At 45.0% G+C, this 23660-nt stretch overlaps 1 protein-coding gene across 1 annotated transcript in view; it reads right to left on the bottom strand.

Annotated features, from left to right (window-relative positions):
* Positions 1 to 2046: 2046 nt before the first annotated feature.
* LOC147884445 (uncharacterized) overlaps positions 2047 to 23660 on the bottom strand; it is a 29532-nt gene continuing 7918 nt past the window's right edge. The window contains exon 5 of the mRNA XM_087398199.1: positions 2047 to 2850. Within this exon, the coding sequence (XP_087254325.1) occupies positions 2461 to 2850 (390 nt within the window). The 3' untranslated portion in view covers positions 2047 to 2460. The remainder of the gene's footprint in view (positions 2851 to 23660) is intronic.

Genomic DNA, 23660 nt, shown 5'->3' on the forward strand with positions numbered 1-23660 from the left:
TGCATTATCAATATCAAAGTGGCTCTCAGAAGACAAAGATTGATAGGCTTCAGTAACCAGTGCCTTGAAAACAACATGCTACAAATAACTATTATTCACAATCAGATGTCGCCTTTGAGGCAGTCTAATATCTGGCATATCATGAAAAGATAGCCTCAACCATAACAGTGCATGATCTGAATGCACAAAGGCATAGTCAACCCACATTTTGCATGTAAAATCATCATTTTGTTACGGAGCTACACTATACCAACGATCCAGACGGGCCCGGTATAAAAAAAGGGCACTATGTTGAAGGCTGCAATTCCTCCCAAAGATCAACCAAATTAAGATGAATCAATAATTGAGACCATGCATGCCTTTCAGAGGTTAACATATGAGTATTTCCTGATGTATTGTCATCCTGTTGTGGAGCATTATTGAAATCCTTACATATAAAGACATAATATCTCCATGAATATCGTTGCATGGCATCCCAAATTACACTTCTATTCCGAGAAGATTAAGGTGCATATACATAAGCAAACTCAAACACCTCGCCTTGAATGATGCATTGAAGAATAATCCATCTGCCTTCATTGTCATTTAAAGTGAGAAAGAGTGCTTCCCAACATAAAAGATATCATAGCCGTAGTAATTTTTTACATCAAAACAAGCCTTTGCAAATAACCCCCATTTCAATTTATAAAATGCACTTCCCATGTCAACATTGTTCACCATGACTGAATAGGACTCCGATGTGGAATTATCAGTATCCTCGAGAATGCAAAATCGATTAGAGTTGCCGTTAGGCCGCGGTGGGCAAACCACTTTGCCTAAAGTTGCTGCTGCAATTTCAGACAAGAGTGAAGCCAGGGAAGTCTACAACTTCGAACATCGATGTCGAGTCAGAGCCTCATAATCCCTTGTGGGAGACCATGGCAAAACGTGCACCATTTGTCAACCAGTGTGCGGGTCAACTAGTTGCCTACCTCTGCAGCAGGTGACATCCAACCTGGAAAAAATAAAATAACTGCATTTTTGACATATTCTCTAACTGGATCCACAATTTCATCCACTTCAACCATGAGACCAACCGATGTAATAGAGTCTTTTCACTCTTCCCGTGTGTCTGCAAATCCTTCGTGCATGACATCATAGACCAGTTGTGCTTCAACAGAATCATGCACAGGGCCATGCTGACCCTCAACTTGCTTTTGCTTTCTGCATTGAGCTGATCGATCCTTTTGAAAAGTTTTTTCACAAGAGTATTCAGCCATGTCTTCTGAAGAGGATGGAATCCAAAAAGAGAGTACTTGTAAAGTGATAGGAGAGAAAGAACAGCCCACAAAGAAGAGGAAAATAGTGTATTTGCAAGGAGAAGAAGAGGAGAGAGAGATTTAAGGATTTAGAGAGAAGAGAATATAAGTTTTGGAGAAGGAAAAGAGAAAAAACCAGAAAAGGATCCAAGATGAACTAGAAATCAGAGAAATAAGAGAGGTTCTGGCGATGGAAAGAGTGGACAATACCCACGAACCAAAAAGGGGAGAAAGGAGGAAGAGAGAATCCTCAGAGCCAACGGTTAGAGGCAGCCCGTAAGTAAACCCGGTACAAACAGTGACCCAGGAGCACAGCCTGAAGAAGGCAGACAAGGCGATACAGGTCCATACACCTGTACGGAGCTGTAGGGAGCTATGGCGGGCTGTACCGCAGGTAATTAATGCCCCAAAACACCGTTTTTTGGACGCTGATAAGGCGCAGCAGATAGCTGAGGCAGACGGGCTGGTCTGAAGAGGGCTGGAGCAAGGGCTGATGGGAGGGCTGGAGCAAGGGCTGCAGGTCCTCTCCTCTCTCTCACACACACACATATATAAAGCATCAATTCGAAACCTATCCAAATATTGTCTGAAAAACGTGTCGAAAAACGACGAAATAGATGAAATAGACGAAATATTTCTTCTGACATGATATGTGTAGAAATTTCCCTTGGACTCCACATTAAAAAAAGAAATCAAAGCATGTCACATGTTTTAGTATATCCCAAATCTTTATGTTAAGCAAATAGACTGGTTCCAAAGTATAAATTCAAACTTGACAAAACCATGCACAGAAGCTGAGAGTTGCGTGGACTGATGTGGGTAACATAATGTGATGAGCCCCAGTGAGATAGCACATGATCTCACAAGATTTACTGTTGGAAATCTATAAGAGCTTACAAAAGTGCTAATAGAATAATCGTATACCCCTTGGTTCATCCTTCTAACTCTCAAGTATCCAAATGATTCCTTTGCATGTTTAACCACATGCCAAGGAACACATATCGTTGAAGACCTTTCAAAGACTGATGTAGATTGACTTTCAGAATATCAATGCCTATGAAAATCAGTCATATATTCTAAGCATGCATGTCTTCCTTCTCTGCAAAAGTGGGCCTTGGGATTTATCAACTCTTCAGCTCAATGACAATTTTAGCATCCTTACCTAAGTTGAAAAACCACCATCGCTGAAGTCACCATCCTCCTCTTCTCCAAACGTTTCTATGTACTCTCTCTTGAATTTTAACCACAGATCGGACAGCTTAAGTTCCTGAAGACCTTTCATAAGGATTCTGTACATAAGCCTATCGCAACAACCAGCTGTTTTGACTTCATCAAACACTTCAAGAGCCTCAGAGACCATTTCATGTTGTAAGTACACAGCCACAAGCTCTGCACACAAAGATCCATTGGGCTGTATCCCTTCTCTCTTTAGGTCATAAAAAACAATGCGACATTGAGCTGCTCTCTTATTTCTGCCCAAACAATTTAGCATGTCTCTATACAAATATACTTCTGGCTTGTACCACAACTCCTGTCGGACGACACAAAAGATCTGCAGCAACGCGTGTAAAGAATTCAAAAGGCAAGTAATCACACAAGTATGTGCTTGTACCCTTGCACCTGCAGAGACATGCACCCCAACACATATGCCATCCTGCCCTTGCACACGCATACACAAACTGTAATAGAGAGGACAATAAAATATCACCAGTCATGCACAGCTTGGCATTATGCATGGTCCAAGTGATTTGTTTAACATCTACTTGCATTTTTTACTTTCTTTGCTTTTTAAATTTATTTATTTATTCAGAAGACTGAATATATCCAAAACACACATGCCTAACTGCCCATGCATGTGCGTACACAAACTGTAATGGAAAGAAAAGTAAAATATCACCAGTCATGCACAGCTTTGCGTTTACGTTTGGTCAAGTGAGCTATGTTTTAACATATACATATATTTATCACTTTCCTTGGTTTTTTAAATTATTTTATTGATTTATGTATTTATTTATTTTTTCAGAAGACTAGAATACATCCAATTTTTAAAAATAACTGCTTAGGAAAAACAGACAAGGGAAGAAGGGAATTTGTCAACGACTAAATTAGTTTTATAAATAACTTGGTAAGCAAACCTACGCTTATGTAAGTATAAGCTATCATCTGGGTTTCAAAAGACTCCAGAATCTCTTGGGTAAACTTATTGCTTACTATGCGCTAAAATCCCAACGCAAACAACAAAAAGGAAGATAACAAAGCAAAAGAGGGTAAAAAGAAAAGAGCGAGAGAGAGAGAGAGAGAGAGAGAGAGAGAGAGAAGGTTTATTAACATCTATCAAAGACCGAAGGGTCTATCAGACTTGATTAAAAAACCCGATATAATGAAAGCTAAGGGGTGGTAAAGATCGGCACCCATACCCCAAGGCTGGTGTCTAAAACAAGAAAATAAGTACATTGCACTGTTGAGAGAGAGAGAGAGAGAGAGAGAGAGAGAGAGATGTGTTGCCATCTACAGAAGGCCTCCCGGGCCTATGAGACAAAATTATAATCCAAGGTAACTCATACAAGCCACTGTGGGTTGAAGCAAAGGGCTCGCTAAGGCCCTTACTGAGTACTATGTGACGAAAACTCAAAACTCAAAAGCTAGTACTCAATCTAGTACTCAAAACTAGGAACCAGGTACCATGGTGGCTCTCCTGTGTGCTGCGAAAATATCTCGTATTTGTGTCTACTAGGTCGTCTCTCGCTGTGGTGAGGGGCGTGGTCTTGATGAATGAATGAGAGCCTTTCATTATGTCTTCATTGGAGAATTATTTCCTTACACCCTAACTCTCTCTCCCTCTCTCCCTTCATGTTTCCAACATGGTATCAGAGCCACTTAGCCCTGCCATAGCCATAGCTGCCACGTCATCCTAGACCTAACCCTAACCCTAAATCTGCTCAGCTGCCCTATTTTCGCCTCTACTGCCTTCTCTTTTCTGCTGGCTCATCCCGCCTAGGGTTTCTGCATCAGAGCCCTTCATTTGCCTCTGTTTCGCCTCTTGTTTTTTGCATAGTAGCCAGCAACCTTCATTCCCAGGTGCTCCTGACAGCCTCTCTACGTGCTGGTCGGGTCATTTCCTGCTGCTGCTGCCATCTTTCCATCCTGGTCGGCACCTCTAAGCAACTCCAGCCCCACAGCCGACCTTCTCTTAGCAGCTTGAGCATCATAGACAACAGCTTTCTTCCTGCAGCCCCATCAGCCCTGCACATTTCTGATCTTTTCCAGCCTCTAAGTGCTGCGTGGAGGTCGCAGTCTTGAATTCAGAGCTTTTCCAGCCTCTCCAAGTGCTGCTGTGTGCATTTCAAAGCAGACCAAGCCATCGAATTTCTGCTACAGGCTTCTACAGCTGCATTACTTCAGCCGACTTTGCTTTCGGACCTGCCTGTGGAGTTTTTGGAGTGGTTCCAGCCTTTGACCAGCTGCTCCAACAATCTCTAAGACCATTTCCTCAGCCGACTTGTGCTCGTGTTTTGGAGCCTTCTGCCAGCCGCCATACTTGCTGGTCTCCTCAGCTTACTGCACGCCTTCTGGAAGCCCTCTTTCATCATGACTTCCTTCTCTTCAAGTTCCCTACTCGTGGAGAAGTTCAAGGGGGGAGGCTTTCCCACGTGGCAAATCCAGCTATTGCTGATGCATGAAGGAGTTTGGGATGTTGTTGAGGAAGAGCATGTTGAGACAGCTAATCAGCAACAACGCAAATTATGGAAGCAGCAGAATGCCAGGGCCATTGCTCTTATTGGTCTTTGCTTGGCCAACTCTCTCATTCATCATGTGGACTTCAAGTCAACTGCTAAGGAGATTTGGAATCACCTTAAGCACTTCTTTGGTAATAAAATCACCAACTCTAAAGTCTTCTTGAAGCTCAAATTTTATGATCTAAAAATGGAAGAGAGTGATGAGTTGAGTGATCAACTAGCCCGGTTTCAATCTCTTGTTGAACAACTCTCAAGTTTGAAGAGTGTTCCTGATGATGAAGGTAAGATGGCCGTCCTTATGAAGAGTATGCATGGCATTTCTCGCTTTGAGCACACTCTTGAGATCCTTCGTCTTGCCACTACCACGTTTGATGATATGGTGGCCCTCCTCATTGAGAAAGATCGTCGCAATAAGGAAGCCGCTCTTGCCTCTCCTATTGATCATGCATTTGCTTCCACAAGCAAATGGAAGACCAACAAGAACATTATTTGCAGGTTTTGCAAAAGGAAAGGACACATTGAAGCCCATTGCTTCAAGAAGAAAGCACAGGAACAAGAGAAGCATCATGCCAATCTTCTAGTTGAAGACGATGCAGATACCCAGAACCCGATATTCCACACGATTTTTTTATCCATCTTTGGAGAGACTTTTACCCCTTAGCTTCAGCATCTCCTGGGTACTGTCCACCTCGTTCAGCTCCCAGATATCCTCCGGAACAGGTTTTACCTTCCCCAAGACAGTATTTACACTCTGAAGGCACTCCTTTTGGATATCCTCCTCTTCCGACAACAACTCCTTATCCTTTCTTAGATCCGTGGACTCTGCAACCTACTCCTACTTTGGAGTACACACCTTTTAATGTGTGACTCTTCACTCTCTATATGAGAGAGGCCCAACTGTATGGATGACACACTTCAGACAATCAAGCAATACAAATATTCCTTGTTCTCTGCTATTTCAGTCTCTTTCCTGTTCCTTAGCACATTTCTAAATATAGTAAATCTAGGATTCCTTACAATCACTCGTCATCCTCCCTTACTCTGAACTAGGTGGTCAATACCATCAAACCATCAATTAAAGTAAAAGACAATACATTCATTTTTGAGGGACAACTCAGGGCAGAGTACCTCTTATTGACTCCCAATACACTCAGTTTAGAGGGGCAACTCAAGGCTGAGAACCTTTATGTGACCCAACATAAACACACATAGCATAGGGGCCTAGAAAGCCCAACTGTGGTCAAATGGATCCTCGTCATCAAGAGAACACACATAGCATAGGGGCCTAGAAAGCCCAACTGTGGTCAAATGGATCCTCGTCATCATGAACCTCTGCTGTAGCTGCATGTATCTCCTCTGGGGGCTCGTCAGGTTCAACGTGTCTCGTGAAACACAACCTAGACTGTGCTGAGGAAGTAGTGTAATTGAGGTGCCTCACGCGAAAGATATAGGATGTGGTCCAAATCACTGGAAAGGCACGTGACACAAAAGACCCACGATGCAAAAGCTCCGAAGTAGGCTGGTTGTGCAATTTGAACACGATATTGAGTGACAGGTGATGCTTGACGTGTCCTTGAAGGGGCTAAGGCATTACCAGGGATTTCCATGATTTAAGGAGAGGGCTTTCATTTGCTGTATTTTGATAATAAGCAGAAAATATCGATGTGAAAGGGAATCCTTAAAGTAAAGAATGGAAAGAATCCACCTGGCATAGATCAGATCTGCCAATTAGTTGCATAGAAGGGCCTGAAAATATCTGTCCAGAGGTCCATTTTGCTGTGTTTGCAAGTCCACGTGGATATGTGAACAAGAAACAAGTGCCTGGCGAGACTTTCGAGGCAGATAGGACGTTGGCAAAAGACTGCGTGGAATCTGGTGCTCTTTTCCAGCGTTGAAATCTGCGCTGTGTGCTGTGTACTGTCGAAGAGCAGGGCTGGGCTGTCTATGAGTGATCGGATGAGTGATCGGATAAGCAGCAACAGCGGCTGTTCCTGGGAAAAGGTACCGTGAGAAAACCCAGCGAGAAACCAGGCTGGTTTGGTCGTGGGAGATAGGCAGCAAAACGTGCTGATTGCAGGCAGGTATGGCGGGATGAGCAGGAGAGAAACTGGCGCTGCAACTTCTCCAAACGATGCAGTCAACATCCACGGCCTGAGTGCAAGAGGAAATGGCAAAATCTGTACAACCGTTTTGGAACGGAGAAGGCTGACGTGAAAACGCGATTTGATTTCGCCCTTTTTTCCTTGCTGGTTGGTGGTTGCCAAAAATTAAAACGTGGGTTTAGAGAACCCTTGGGTAGTCTAGTGTTAGGCCTTGGGTGTAGGGCTGGTAGCCCTTTTTAGGCCCTCTAGGTACCCTTTTGTAGGAATGGTGCTTGGTGCCAAAGGGTGTGCCTATTCTAAGGGGTATGACCCTTGGAATAGGTGTACCTTCTCATGAAGGGGCGTAACCCTGTTTTAAAGAGGAGTGTCCCTACACGAAAAAATGTGCCTTTTTCACAATGGGGTGTGTCCCTTGGGTCACGAGTCAAAAACTCTTCATCAACAGGTGTGTTCGATGCTGAAAAAGGTTCGTCCCTTGGTTTTGGGACAGCCCAAGCACAATAAAAGACAATTTTTGTCGTGTCCATTCACATCAACTCATGATGTGAGGAAGATGGAGAGGCCACTAATGACTTAGGTGGGAGTGGCGCTAAAAAATTTTACGCTCATTCTCTCCATCTCTTCCATGCACAACATGCATGGATATCCTTCTAGCAGAAGTAGATGTATCAGATAGGTGCTAGAAGGTGGGGGGCATTTCCTACAAGCAAGAGTGAAATTTGCTCTGATACCACTGTAAGAAATCCTAGATTTACTATATTCTATATTTAGAAATGTGCTAAGGAACAAGAAAGAGACTAAAATAGCAGAGAACAAGGAATATTTGTATTGCTTGAGTGTCTGTAGTGTGTCATCCATACAGTTGGGCCTCTCTTATATAGAGAGTCAAGAGTCACACATGAAAAGGTGTGTACTCCAAAGTATATGTGCATGAAGAGGTGTGTACCCTTAATGAGAGGGTACATTACAATGGTAGTGTCTCTTCAATAGAATGTGACTTTTGTGAAGGGTTGTGCCTCATAGGAAGTGTCCTGTCGAAAGGGCATACCCTTCCACAAGTGTCCATTCATCAAACCATCCATAAGTCTAAGGTATAGAGAAAGGAATACGTCACAGATCATGACAGTGATGGTTTGCCCTTGCCGATCACAAGCTGACTGAGAAGCCACTATCACATAGGAGGTGTTGGATAGTTGGACTTGCTCTTTGCAGTAATGCGATGGAGGGGGGATCGGTCTACTCTTTGCGTGTTGGGTCTCACACTCTTTGCTCTGAAGGGGGGTGTTAGAGATATCATAGCCAAAGAGTGTGGTGATGTGATGTGTTGGTGTGTAGTACTAGGTGATCTAGTACGAGTCTATGTGTGTGAGTCATGTGTAAGTGCCACGCGTCATCATGGGACTTATCCCATATGCACTAGGTGCTAGTGTGTGAGTCATGTGTGAGTGCCACGTGTCATCATGGGACTTATCCTATATGCACTAGGTGCTAGTGTGTGAGTGAGTAGCCTATATAAGGCTTGTACTTCACTTGTCTTGTTACACTTGATGAATGAATGAGAGCCTTTCATTATGTCTTCATTGGAGCATTATTTCCTCACACCCTAACTCTCTCTCTCTCTCTCTCTCTCTCTCTCTCTCTCTCTCTCTCTCCCCCTTCACCATGTTTCCAACAAACCTCTCTAGAAGGGTGCTGCAAACATGGCTATCGGTCTCACCAATGTATCAAATAGTCATTTCTTCGTTGAAGGATCCTAGAAGTGTGCCTGAAAGCACTATCGCTCTAGCCCAACCAGAGCCCCCTACCCTCGTGTGAGCCATGCCCTGGCTGCAGGAGTCATCATGAAAACTGGCCCTACGAAGACTTGCCCTAGATAGGTGAATAACTACATAATCTCAACCAGCTATCCTCGGTAACTGAAGCTGTTTCAATGAAGTACTGCCCATGAAGTATGGAAGATCATAGCATCGGTCTTGCCAAGGTTGACTATCAAGTCTCTCCCCCTACAAAACACCTCTAGGGCCTCTCGGTGTCTCTGTAGGCCTACCGTTGAAGAGGAGATGAGAAATATGTCATCTACATACAATAGTATCTATATCATCAAATTAGCAAGCAAGGATCCCTCCCCTCCGAGGCAGTCAATCAAAGTCGTGATCGCCTCAATATAAAGCTCAAACAGTGTCGATGAGAGGGGGCATCCTTGCTTCACTCCAATTGTGCTCTCAATCCAACCTGACAAGCCTCCAGGGGTGTGTACTCTCCCTCTGACCCCCCAAATCATGTCTTCTAAACATGATTTGGGGGGTGTGTACTCTCCCTCTGCATCTCCTGGAGTGCGTGCTTGTGCAAGCGTAGACTTCTTGGGATCTCGATCTTGCCTCCTCGATGCCGGCCCGTAGGGTGAAGATGTGGTCAAGATCGGAATGCTGCCTCCAAAAAACTAGCCTATCCCAAAGCCCATTGCCCATGTGCCTCTGTAGGAGCTGATCTCTCTATCTCTAGTACCTATCCATAGATCTTAGCCAGTGTGTGGCCAATCACAATTGTGCTGCAAGTCCCCGTGTCCATGGGATCCCCTGCTTTGTGTATCGGCACAAAGGTGGTGGTACTCCAAGTAAGTGCGAAGCCATGAGATACCACATGATTGAACATATGTGCTAGGATCGGAGCCAAAACCTCTTGTCCATGTGTAAAGTACTCGGTCTATAGCCCCACATGGTCCTGAGCTTCTGGTTGTGGAGCCGGTGCAGTGCAACTCGCATATTCTGTGCGGTGAATAAGATGGATGTGGTGGGCCTGGTTAGAGAAGACATATCAGATGTTGCCTCAATCTAGAAGTCATAAAGCAAGGTCACATACATGTGCCAAATGCCCAGATCAATGATGGGAATGGATGGCTTACCCTCAGAGAGAAGCCCTCATGCAATAGTGGGATTCCCTCCTCCATATGATCTAATCACCTCATCCATCCTAAGTGAAATAAAAGCCCATCTCTTACGCCACGTCAACCGACGTGATATTCGTTGCACCACTAGTATCGTGAGATGGCCCAAGGCCCGCTCCAGTATAAGGTGAGATCTCATCTTCGGCACTCATCATCAAACCATGGATTAAGGGGCATCTTCCTAGTTGAGGGATGTGATGTACAACAAGTCATGGGGAAAACTTAGCGATGGCATCTTAAGTGTCTGAGGAATAAACGTGGTCCGAGGGAGGGACCGTGAAATTATGTAGATGTGTCACAAAGGCCGGTGACCCCATTAAGGGGAGAGAGAGAGAGAGAGAAAGAGAGAAGTAGGAGTAGAATTTTATTATCGTCCTCGGGGGGCCAAAAAATGACCCATGGGACCTAATCCTCAATACAAAAATCTCCTCCGCTGTGGAGGGATCAAGAAATTTTCAAGTTCTTGACGATACAAAAAAAGACGAGTGACAAAAGATCCCAACGCTGCCGGAGAGGCAGTGGAGAGAACTGACGAGATCTGAGTGGTGTCTGCCAGTATCTGCTGATAGTTGTCTCTGATGTGTGCATATCGGGGGCAGTGTAGGGCTATATGTGCCTCTGTCTCTACTGTCTGCGAATCACAAAACCTGCAAACTCTGACATGTCGCGGCAGATTTAGCCAAGCTCTTGTCTCTATTGCCAAGGTATGTGACCGTGTGCGGAATCTGGCAGTATTCTTGCGATACAGAAGAGGTATGGGAGTACTAATGTATGGCTGAGCAGGGGCATCTGGTGTCATGAAAGATGACCAACATAAAGGATTTATTTGATCTTGATAGTATTCTAGCTTGGTCCTCTTTTCTGCTGTCAACCATTGGGTTTGTAGAGTGCATAGTAGGGACAACTGGAATTCTTGCATCTTGACCAAATGTAAAGGGCATCAATGGAAGGCCCCTGGCTGTCAGTCAACAAACCAACTACCTATTTGGATGACTAAACCTATATATGTTGTCAGTGGGACCAACTCCATCGATCGGGTGAGGATAGGCAAGATGAACTCATCTTACAATGGCTTTGGATTTAATGAGGGCTAACGTTGTCAAGGAAGAAAATCCATGATGTATATCCCAACTACTAATCAGCATGCACAAACTATCTGAGTTCCTCCCTCCTCTATAGCCTTCGAGAGGAAATTCATCGTCTAAGAAGTGCTACTACCACTACCGGGATCTATCTCCCCACGCCAAAGAGTAGATAGGAGATGCATGCGGTCCTCACGTGAGTGTCCACCCAGGGTCGACTCTGTCGAGTCGTGCATCTTGGCTCAAGTCGCCAGAGAAAAAGTACATGATTGTCCTCTGATTGGACTCTGACGGTCCCTGCTATGCTCTCCTCTGTGCTCATATGAGTTGATCTCTATGTCTCTAAGCCTCTAGGAGGAATACAGCTACCCGTAGTTAACCAGGGCCCAGGGTGTGGCAGAAACTCTCCGAGTGGGCCAAAACCATTGCTGAAAAGACAATGATGCCATCCATTCATCTCATAGTACACAGGGCCTCTGAATGCAAAGTGCTCCTCTATCTCGATCTCCTGCATATAACGTAAACTGCAGATCCGTCTCTCACATCTCTCACGTAGGATGCCCTCTGCCCAACCAATCTCAACCGTAGCCTTTGTCAAGATACCCGAAATTGTCCAACTAAGATCCTCAATGCATGTGGGAGATGAAATTGGGTGTGTTGGATACAAGGAGAAATGGAAGAAGGCTGGAATGCAAGAGACAACACTTTGAAGGAACTGAAGTGTACTTGCAAATGGATATCGAGAAAGTACAATAGATGGCCAAATTATAAGACCCAAAGTCAACCAAATGGATAATGAGAAAATACAAGAGATGGCCATTTTAAGGCCCAAAGTCAACCACAGTCAACTTAGGACTGAAGTGTTGTAAGTATTGTCCCATAGCTCAAAATCCCTCACACTCCGCAAACCGGCTGACATGAATGCCAAATGCTAATGCATAGATCTTGGACACCAATCATGATGATCTTGTAGTTCTCCGAGCTCATGGGATCCCCTGCCTTATGAACCACGATAATGGTGTTAAGCGTCCAAGTGTGAGGAGAACTAATGCAAACAACTTTGTTGAATAGCTCTTCCAAGATCAAGGCTTGGGTTTTAATCCCATGTGCAATGTACTCACTGCATAGCCCTCATAATCTTTGGCTTGGCCATTATGTAGCTTGGCAGTTGCATGTTTGATATCACCAGTGGTGAAGAGTGAATAGGAGGTGCGACAAGGTAGCTATGGGAAGTCTGGTGTAGGCTGGTAGGGGACGGCATAAAAAATGACTTTGGGTCTATGAGAGGGGATATGCCGCACTTGCTCAACTAGAGCGGCAGTGCTTTCACTCCCAATTCCAGAATCCCCGAACCCAAGCCTCTTCTTTTTTATTCCTTGGTCTGCCCAAAGGGTATGTACAGCACCCTCTATTGATGTCCGGATTTATCAAAGGCAGATTGGGCTTAGGTAGACCAACTCCAAGTTCTCTTATTATCACAGCTGACCCACAACAAGCCATCGGTTGCACATCAGATTGTTCTAGCTGAGTTCAGTGCATCTTCATTGCAGCTTGAGGCAGCTAGCCGAAAGCAGCAACACTAGTAGCCACAGTTGGACCTCAACCTAGAAGTCAACTAGGGCAGAAGGACTGCAGACTTAGTACATCATTGGCAGCCCACCTAGGCTGGTTTGCAGGCAGCAAGGTGGAGAGATCTTCTGGATGGAGAGTCTACTACACTCGAGGTGGAGCACGCGGGCTCAAGTCTAGAGATATCCGGCAAATAGTAGAAGTACCTTGTGGTAAGATCAAAGGACCACGCTCTGGTGGGACTTTGGATCTCTCTCTCTTGTATTTTGTCCATAGCTTTAAACGGGAATATATTGTTTTGGTGGTTTCTATATCTGGTTGGTTCATTGTCTATTGATGAGTCTGCACATCTACATGATGCACATGAAGTAAAGAAGTTTGTGATTCCACTCCCCACACACACTATGTGAGCTCCTAGGCTAATCTATCAGTCTTTTGCTGTGAATACCTTCTATTGGTTGATTTCTAACAGATATGTTTAGCGATGCCAAATCTGTGAAAAGGTAAACATGTCCCATCAGAAGACAGCAAGATTGCTTCAACCCTTACGAATCCCCAAAGGTCCTTTCCAAGACATCACGATGGATTTTGTGGGACCCCTTCCCGCATCTACAATATGCGAAATACTCAATGTCGAGCCATTGTTGATCGATTCAGTAAATTTTGTATGTTTATTCCGTGCAAGCAGACAACGAGTGCAGAAGATGTAGATCACTTATTTATCAGGTATTGGTACCTGCTTGGAGGATTGCCACGGACCATTACCACGGACACAAATTCCAAATTCACCTCACATTTATGGAGGGCTCTATTTCAAAAACTATTGCACCAAGCTCCAAATGTCCAATGCATTTCATCCGCAAACCGACGGGCAATCAGAGGTATACAATAAATTGGCTTTTAATGTACTAAAATCGTATTGTCATGATTCGCAGTCCAAGTGGGAGTAGTACCTTCTGTTACATGCCATGTTAAACGATAGCTACTCTTCAAGTATTGGGTGTACCCCATATGAAGCTGCTTTCGGCAGGAGGTTCTCTTTACTCCTCACCAGGATGGTATCACCATCCCTAGAGGCCAACAAAACTACCAAATTCATGGCCGAGATCACGGAGCCAGTTAGACCGTCTCGCTAAAGCAAAAGCAACATGCACGCGCCAAGCCAATAAGTCCAGACGAGATGTCAACTATAAAGAGGGTGATTGGGTTTATCTGAGGATTATACTAAAACAAGTGGGCAAGCGATGCCCCAAGTTATCCTTCAGAAGTTTCAGACCATTCCCCATCATTAAGAAGATCAGTGATGTCTCTATGAAGCTGTAGTTGGACAATGGTTGAAGCCATATATTGGGCTAGCATAATGTCTTTCACATGGTTGAAGCCATATATTGGGCCAGCACTTAGCGATGTCTCCGATGAGTAGCAGCCCGAGGTGATCGACGAGGCAGAAGTCATTGAGCAGGAGTAGATTCTTCTCCACAAATGGAAGCATGGGTCAAGACACCGGATCCGCGAATTCTACACGAAGTTTTGAGATTGAGGAACCCATGAAGCGGTGTGGCTAGACGAAAGTTTCTTCCAGGAGTTCCCGCAGATATTGGCGGACTACTTCGAAGCCATGCACCTACCACCAAGTTAAGGAGGGAATGTCACATACACCCCTGCACTTGGGTGCAAGGTGACAACTCGCTTCATCGACAAAGTGCAAATAGTTCTTATGATAGGATATTTCGTCGTATGCCGTGACCCCATTGTGAGCCCCTTGTCCAGGGACAGTCAGGCATGAGCTACGTAGGTCAGCCTCTCAGCCTTAGGTCAAGTCAGAAAGTCAGTCCTTGTTTACTAGTACCCCCTGGAGAACAGTAGGTTACTTAGGGTTCTAGGTAGCTTTAGGTCCCGGCCTAGGATAGGAGCCCAGAAGGGCCCCCTCAGGGCTGAGACAATGACCTCCCATCAAGGGAGAATGGGCTGGGGGAAAGGCTGCCTTGTGCCCCTCCCTAGGCAGCTAGGGCTAGGGAAGTGAGCCCCACCCAGCCAGCCAACCAGCCGACTAGCTGGTTAGCCTGTTTTGTGAAAATCCACACTTTTCGAGAATGCAAATGTGTGCAATGCATGCAGAATTTGAATGCCGATTGGCCCTCCAATGGGGAAGAGCGCCCTCGTGAGAGTACTTGTTTCTTTTTCGACCTACATGCAAGGTGGGAGAGAGATGACGGATGAATGCAATGTGGTAGAGAGAATGCAACGTGAGATTCACAATGAAATGGTGATACCCTTTCATTAATGTTCCTTGAGATCACTCAATTTCCATCTTCCCATTTACACCTACCCTTAGCCTATGACCCATGCATCTACCATTCAATGCACCTTAATGCACCCTTCCCTTCCTATTGCCCCTAGGACCTAGACACGTGTGTGCACATTTTTATTAATAGAATAAGTATCACATGTCCTAATTCGATGCCGTCTGAAGCAGTGGCTCCAGCTCGATTAGTCCTATCTACTCAGATGATCCACCGCCATAACGAATCAGTCGGTGTCCATCATAAATACAAATACATGTTACACCATTGGCGTATAACATAATAATAATGTTTTAATGTCTACTAATCACAGATTAGTGATTTCTCTTATCATGACACTCCCTCCTGCTTGAATGGGCAGAAGTCCTCTTCTAGATCTTCTCTTGTCACTTTCTCTTGCGTACGCTTCTCTTTTACTTCTGCATTTGCATCTCCTCTTCATAATCTGCAAATAATCTTCTCCTGGTAGTACAAAGATGAAGAATGAGAGGGTGAAGTGGGTTTTTATAGGAAATGGGTTTAGGTTTAGGGTTTATGTTTAGGGTTAAACCCTAAACTCTTCCCGAGCCGTAACTTTTTATGGATAGCTCAGTTTGCTCTTCTGCAAAAAGGTGAAATGATCAAAATTGCAAGCTCTACGAATTCATGTCCACTACCTAGCCTGATTGTTTATCAAGTGGCTTCTTTTTAAGAAACAAAGAAAATTTCTTAAGGTAGTAACCCAAGGTTGATGCTTGGGGTTGATATGTTTAGCTAGAAATGAAAAAAAAAAAATAGTCTCCTTGCCCTTGACTCTTATGTTTATGAAAGTTCGAAGTAGTTTGTTTTTTTACACATACCTATGTATGTTTACTCGTTACTTGAGACACTAGTCTCCCCGACAATGGCGCCAAATGTTGGCTCTTTCCTAGAGCTTTCATAGGAAGAGTAGGGCTCTCTATTCAGTTCACACATCCATACACCAGTGTTGGCTGAATGGATAGCATTTACTCTTGGTTCTATGTTCATCGTAGAGTCTTGGGATGAGGAGGTAGAAGCCTCACCCTCCTGCTTGGATGCTTTGCCTTTCCCTTTTACAAAATTGGTTTTGACGATTTTGGCTAATAGAGTAGGACATTTATGCCATGGATGCCCTGGCTTATGTTTCTTACATCCGAAACATTTTCCCTCCTTAATTAGCTTTTTCTTCTCATCGTCAGTCATGGAAGGAAATGGTATCCATCCAGGACGTGATTGGCTGTTAACATTTTGTACAATAGCTTTCTCATTTCCTTTGTTGAAGAGTTTACGCGGATTCAATTTCCTCTTGGCTATTTCAGCCACCTTAATGAGGTCCTTAAGCATGGTCGGGTTAAACATTTCAACCTTGTACCTTAAGCGTGGTCGAATTAAACATTTCAACCTTGTACCTTACTTTTGGGCTTAAGGCTGCTAAATACTTCTTTCTCCTATCTTCCTCACTCTTTTCAGGTGACTCTAGAGAGAGCTTTCAAAATCTGGCTGTAAAATCTGCATTACTCTCATTATCGAACTGCCTAAACCTCTCCCAACGAAAGGTTGGGTTCTCTTCATGCCTCGGTGGCATGAAAGTGGCTTTCAGTTGCTCCACGAACTTAGCCCATTCATGAATAGGCTATTTTTCTGTTTGTGACAAGGACCACCTCATTAGAGCATCCTTCTGCACATGCAATGTGGCAAGAGCAAGCTTCTCTTGCTCGGTCTTGTCTTGATGGGCAAAGTATAGCTCAAAATGACGAATCCAATTGAGGATTTTGTCAGCCTCCCTTGCCCCATCATATTTGGGGAACTCAATTCTCTCTCGTGGTTGGAATTTGGACCTCTTAGAAGGGATACTCAACTCTTCATCCCCGAAGTTTAAAGTCCTCTTAGTCCCTAATCTTGTCATAATGGACTGCTCAATCATATTGCTAAGCTGGAAAATCAGCTTATCAACAGGAGTCTCCTCTCTTCCTCTTGCACTTGGATTATAATCCATGTGTACTGGGCCTGGAGTTGAAGGCGTGAACTCATCACCTTGTTCTTGGCTGGTCTCATTTCTTCTTTCATTACGAAAGGAGAACTCCCTATCAAAAGGTTCTTGAAGGAGAGACTGCTGTAAATCTATTTGTGGGTTCTCATACTCAAGATGTGTATAACTCTCACCTAATCCATCCTCTTCAAGAGGGGGTGAATGTGTTCTTTCTCTCTCTCCTTGGGATAATGGAGGAAAAGGAATAAGTTCATTGTTATATGTCCCTTCCCCTTCCATTCTTTCCTGTTAGTAATACAAGAGAGAAAATGTCTTGCTGTAATTTCAAAAAAAAGAGGTTTATTTTACAGCAAAAGTCAAGTGTTGTAGAGTTGGTGGTACTTATCCGACTCCCGCTTCGTTTGTGTCGAGAAGACACTTAAAATGACCTCCTTTCCCTTCTCTTTCAAGCTTTTCTTCTTGTATTTCTGCTGTAAACTGGTACGCTCCGTTTGGGCTACTTGTTTTGAGCGGATTGGAGCTCTAGATACCGTTATAGGGGGTACTTGATGGGCTGATCACCCCCTTAAAATCTTATTCCGATCCGACTTTCAGTTGGGGAGAACGGGGGATCCCTTCTCCTCACGGTTTAAGGATTTTAAGGGTACATTCACATTAGGGGGGGGGGGGGAGGGGGGCGGCGGGCGGCGGGCATTTTCACCTCGTGAGGACACCCCGTTCACCGTTGAAGACCAGAAATTTCAGAAAAATCCCTTGTCTTAGAACCTCAGAGATCGGTCGGTCGTGATCCTCTTCCGCAACTTCTCTTGCGACTTCCGTCGTCCGCAACTGTCGCCCTCTTCTCGTACCGCTCGTGGATCGTCACCGCTCTGATACCAAATGTGAAGAACCACACTTTTCGAGACTGCAAATGTGTGCAATGCATGCAGAATTTGAATGCCGATTGGCCCTACAATGGGAAAGAGCGCCCTCGTGAGAGTACTTGTTTCTTTTTCGACCTACATGCAAGGTGGGAGAGAGATGATGGATGAATGCAATGTGGTAGAGAGAATGCAACATGAGATTCACAATGAAATGGTGATACCCTTTCATTAATGTCCCTTGAGATCACTCAAGTTCCATCTTCCCATTTACACCTACCCTTAGCCTATGACCCATGCATCTACCATTCAATGCACCTTAATGCACCCTTCCCTTCCTATTGCCCCTAGGACCTAGACACGTGTGTGCACATTTTTATTAATAGAATAAGTATCACATGTCCAAATTCGATGCCGTCTGAAGCAGTGGCTCCAGCTCAATTAGTCCTATCTACTCAGATGATCCACCGCCATAACAAATCGGTCGGTGTCCATCATAAATACAAATACATGTTACACCATTGGCGTATTATAATGTTTTAATGTCTACTAATCACAGATTAGTGATTTCTCTTGTCATGACATGTTTAAGGCCGGTTGGCTCACCCCCTACCAGCCCTACAGCCCCCTATATAAAGGGGGGGCTGCTGCCATCATTTCTCATCCAGCCCCCATCAAAAAGCCTCCATTTCCTCCAGCCCGTTGCAGCCCTCAGCATTCCAAAGTCCCCTGCAAGACAGCAAACATTCAGCAGTCCCTAAGGGTGATCCAGGAAGGAGTTTACGCAGCACCATAGCTCAGCCCGGAGTTGAGGTTTGTAGTTCTTTTTACAGTTTTCTCAGCTCACTCACAGCTCTTATCACTCAGCTCTCAGTTCACTCCTTAGCTCTCTTTAAGCTTCCATTAATCTCAGCTTTCCGCTTTCCTTTCATCTCTCACACTCATGCAGTTCTGCTGCCCCGTCAATAGCCTTGCACAGTGGTCCACATCTTCTGTGTGGGCAGCGTGGTCTTGGTCGAGATTTGGGTTGCTGCTCAGGCATTTGTGGGTCAGCTCTCCATATCGAAGGGTCATCCTCCGAGTTGTCTCTTGAGCTCTCTGAAAGAGTGTCAGTTGTATTCTTTTGCAGTTCCCCAAGATATAAAGCAAATATCTTCTTAGTTGGAGAGGGGGGTCCTCAGTGCGTACAGGGACCCAATCTGGTGTCTTCTACATTCTCTCTCTAAACCCTACTCCCTCTCTATCTCTTATGGTGCACACACATACGCCTCGCACAGAGGTTTAAAGACAGTTACCTGGCTGGACCAGGTTGGCCTGGTTACCTGGTCGGACCAGGTTGGCCTGATTAGGCTGACCAGTTTGGCTGGTCAACCAGTCAGCCCGGTCAGCTGGTTGGCTGGACTAGGTCGGTTGACTTGGTTGATCAACTGGCTGAACCAGCCGGCTATTTGCAGGGCTCTATTTAAGAGCATGTTCCCCCCCCAGGCATTCCAGCCTTCAGTACTTGCAGTATGGCCCTCAGTTCCAGCAGCCAAGCCTGCCACTCAGTTTCAGGGTTCAGTGCAACATACCTACCAGCATTTCTATCCCTCATGCTCAGCGTCCAGTCCACGCAGCAGTATCAGAAGTCAGCATTTCAGCATCAGTTCATCATCTCATAGTCAGGAGCAGCATAGGGCAGGTATCAGCTCGGATGTAGCAGGCCTCCCTCAGTCCAGTGCTTGACCGACATTCATTGCAGTCTACATCAGCATCTAGTCAGCAGCATTGCAGCATGAGTCAGACATAGCCCAGCATAATGTGGGCTGATCATTTGCATTCATATTAGTAATTGCACGTTGCATTGCGTACCAATTTATGTGTCTTGTGTCAGATCTCTATCCCTCAATGCTATCTTCCGTATGCAGAAAATCATGGAAAGGGACTAGATCTTAATTACAGTTAGTCTAAGATTGTTTAACTATGGCCAAAGTCCTCTGCATGTTAGAAGGTTTCTCTGGGTATTGCGATTGGACTATGGGACGGTAGGTGATTTGATCACAGATCACCTGAGCAGAGCTTTTTGACCACGGTTGTGATAGTGTGCAGCAGGTAATCCATCACAGGTGCTGCAGTTGGCTAAGCGCTACTTACTGGACTGCTGGTTGGAGGTTATGGAGGAGCAAAACTGTCAACAGGTTCAGTAGGAGCACTTGTTTGTGGTCTGCTGCTGATCGTGATTGTTTTTTGCTCCTTTGGAAGGCCCTGTGAAAGGCTGAACGTCCTAAAAAGGCTTCGAAGTTTGCCTTTTGGAAAATCTTTTCAAAATGGGGGGACTTCTTTCCCTTTGCTTTCCTAGAATAATGCATCTAGCTTTTGAGGACTGGACCCTACTCCCTCCTATTTACAAGTCCATAGGCTCATAACGCTCTCACAATTACTGCGAATCAGCCCACAGTAAATGGCAAGTCAAACCTGCTTCAGTTTGCCTAACTTCTCTCTGTCTTTCTCTCTCTCGCTCTCTTCTCTCTCTCTCTTAAGCAGCTGTTTCTGCACAATTCCGGCCTCTAAACTCTCCTCTCTACTCACCTCATTGCTGCTCTCCTTCTTCTCTCTCTTCTTGCGTCTAACACTCTTCTTCATGTTTCCTACCTAATGTCTGAAGGGAGTCACATGTATCATGAAGAAGCTGCAGCCATTACAGCCAGCATGCTTCAACATGAGGAGACGATATGGATTTTGGTGAAGACAACCTTGTCACCAAAGAGCAACACGCTGAGCTAAAGACATTTCAAAACACAGCTGAAGGAGTTGAAGGACATGTTCATGGCCCAAGAGACATGCCTGAAGACACAATCCCAAATGACTGTGGTGTTGCAAGCCACAGTTATGGGGCTTGGCAGCAGTAGCCGGAGGGAGTGTGTACCCATAGCACCATCTTTCACACCTGAGGCTTTTGCAGGTGAGAAGAAGGAGCTCATACTTGAGTACCTACATACATGGTTGAACCGATGGAAGGTACACTTCTCATTTCATCTAGTTTTTTATTCACTCAAGCTTCAGATGGCTCAAGGGATGTTGAAGGGAAAGGCTTTAACTTGCGTGTGAGTTAAAAGAAAAACCTAAATCTTGGGCTGAATTTGAACAAGTGTTTAAAGAGGAATTCCTTCAACATGATGATTTCACCACTCTAAGTATAGCAAACTTGTTGTTTGATGCTTACCTACAATGCTTTAGAGTGCAACGTGAACCAACAAAGCATAGCAAACCCTTGAGTTTCTGAAGGAGGGTTGTCGCTTCATTTGTGGACAAAAGGGACACATGTGGATGCATTGTCCGAAGTTAAAGACCAAGTCAAAGCTTGCAACTTTGACTGAGCTCAAAGGTTGTAGGAAACATGCTGTGTGTGTGTGTGTGGCCTGGAACTACCCAATCAAAATTCTCATGGAATGGGGGAGGTGGATCGAAACATGCTCTGTGTGTGTGTGTGACCTTGAACTACCCAATCGAAATTCTCATGGAATGGGGTAGGTGGATCCACGTATATCTTGGTGGGTCAATGAAGCCCTCCTCTGAAATTCGTAAGCAATGGCCTCTGTAGAAGCTGAGCTTCATAGGTTGCTCTTGGGGGTGCCAACCAAGTAGGAGATCCTCTCAGATGACTTGGTCTTCCTTGTGGTATATGAGCAGGATACAAGGGGCTTCAATGCTATACTGGAAAGGGGGTATCCTATCTATATTGAGCCCAAGGCTCTCAAACCATCTGCATACGTGTATACCAACACCTCTAGTTCCTCTTTGCTGCCAGTGTCATGGAGGAGCATCAAGCCAACCAAGGAAGCCTACGTCGTCCGTGGTGCAAGATCCATAATGTCAAATATGGAAGAGATATGTGACGACCTGGAATGCTGCATCGAGCTATAGTGGGGATGCCCCGAACTCAGCCAGACCTATCTGATGTGGAGCAGAAGGCATACTACGGATCATCCATGAAAGTGTGACCTATAGCCTCTCAACTCGAGCCCACTCCGTCTTTGATAGATCAGGCCCCCAACAAGGGCTGTCGTACACACTTGCGGGTTGAACCAGAGAGTCGAAGAGGAGAGACTTGGTCTGAGGGTCCTAGAAGTGAGAGTAAAAGCATTGTTGCTCAAGTCTGTCCAGTGCCACGTACCCCTTACTCAATCAAGCCTCGCAAAGACCAGGCCAAAGAACAGCACCCCCAAGGTATGTGTGGGATGCAACTACCTCCATTGGTAACCCATCCAAGGTAAAATCCTCTAAGCGCATGGCTGCTCGAGATGTGTTGACCTTCAAGCCATGGCTGCTCAAGATGTGTTGACCTCCAAGGTAAAATCCTCTAAGCGCATGACCTTGGTTTTACCAAGGTTGACCTTCAAGTCATGCGTCTCACAAAAAGTATGTAGTGCATCTAGGTGTTGCTAGAGTTACTATGTTCAAGAAGATAGTAGGACCACATCATCTGTGTATAGAAGTATCTAAAGCAGGGATCTAGCTAGAAAACAACCAATCCCTCCTAGGGTTCCAATAAACGTCTCACGCTCATCTATATAGAGGCCGAACAAGGTCGGTGATCACTGATAAAGGACAACCTTGTTTGACCCCAATGGTGCTCCGATCTCCTTTGTCCACCCTACACTAGTCCAAACCCTATCTGAGACTCTCTCATAAAGTGCCATGACTACCCAAATGATCAATTGGTCGTATCCCAACTCCTGTACTCTCTCATTAAGGACCATGACTGCCTAGATGATCTCCTAGTTTGATGAGTTGGGCTTTCAGCATTGTATCAAAGGCTTTCAGCTCCATCTGTCACAGCCATTATGACTCCAGGTACCTCCCTTTTCTTTAACTGATTTTTTCCCCATGGCAGCCATAGTGCTGCCCATGTGGCCTTCCCTCAGAACCTAGGTCCACCTCCCCCATGCTCTCCTCATATGGGGGCTTGCAGATGGGGAGAGGACCTTTCCAACACCCCCTCTCAACGACACATCTAGGCCCAATGCCAACACGTAGATGACGATGCTCCAGTAACTCCCTGGTCGTAGTTCTCTAGAGCATTTCGATGTCGAAATCTTTTCCTGGCTTTTCATCCAGTGGCTCTTGCTCCACCAGGTCCACTTTTGCTTCTGAACACCATCTTGGTACACAGGTCCATCTCTAGTAGCACCTCTTGGCACCACCACCTTAAGTCACGTTCTTGCCTTCGAACTCGAGCAATCCAAACGCCACGATCTTCCCCCTCATAATGAGTAAACAACCTGGAGTCTTCGAGGCAACATGCTCTGAGGGTTTGTCTGAACCCATCCTTCCTTTGGCAAGGTCCAAGAAATCAAATCCCAAGAATATCTCCAGATAGCCTGGACCACGAACTCTCACTGAGCTCTCAAGCAGGCACTCTTCTGGCTTCAGTACACCTTGTCCATCACCTTCCAGCAATCTCTATCTGCCTTCGAAGAAGGCCCAATCCTTCCAATCTCACATGACTTGAGACATATGAAGAGCACATTCTCTCCACAACATGCTATAAAGGTTCAAATTAAGAACATCAAGTACATACCTAATCGTCATATTACCTGTGTGCTTGCTCTGAAAGCAAACCATGCACCTCATCGAGACACATACCAAAAACCTGTGTAATCTTGTACTATCCCTTCTGAATTACGGCATCAATCTGAACATGAAACCCTAGGGTGATAGCTTGAGAGCTCTTACACATAAAATTATGAATTCAATAATAATACTTACGAATGAACTATAGATTTTTGTGCTTTA

Source organism: Dipteris shenzhenensis, chromosome 27, assembly GCF_047967505.1.
Source record: "Dipteris shenzhenensis isolate YYH24624 ecotype China chromosome 27, Dip_SZ_1.0, whole genome shotgun sequence".
Lineage (NCBI taxonomy): Eukaryota > Viridiplantae > Streptophyta > Polypodiopsida > Gleicheniales > Dipteridaceae > Dipteris > Dipteris shenzhenensis.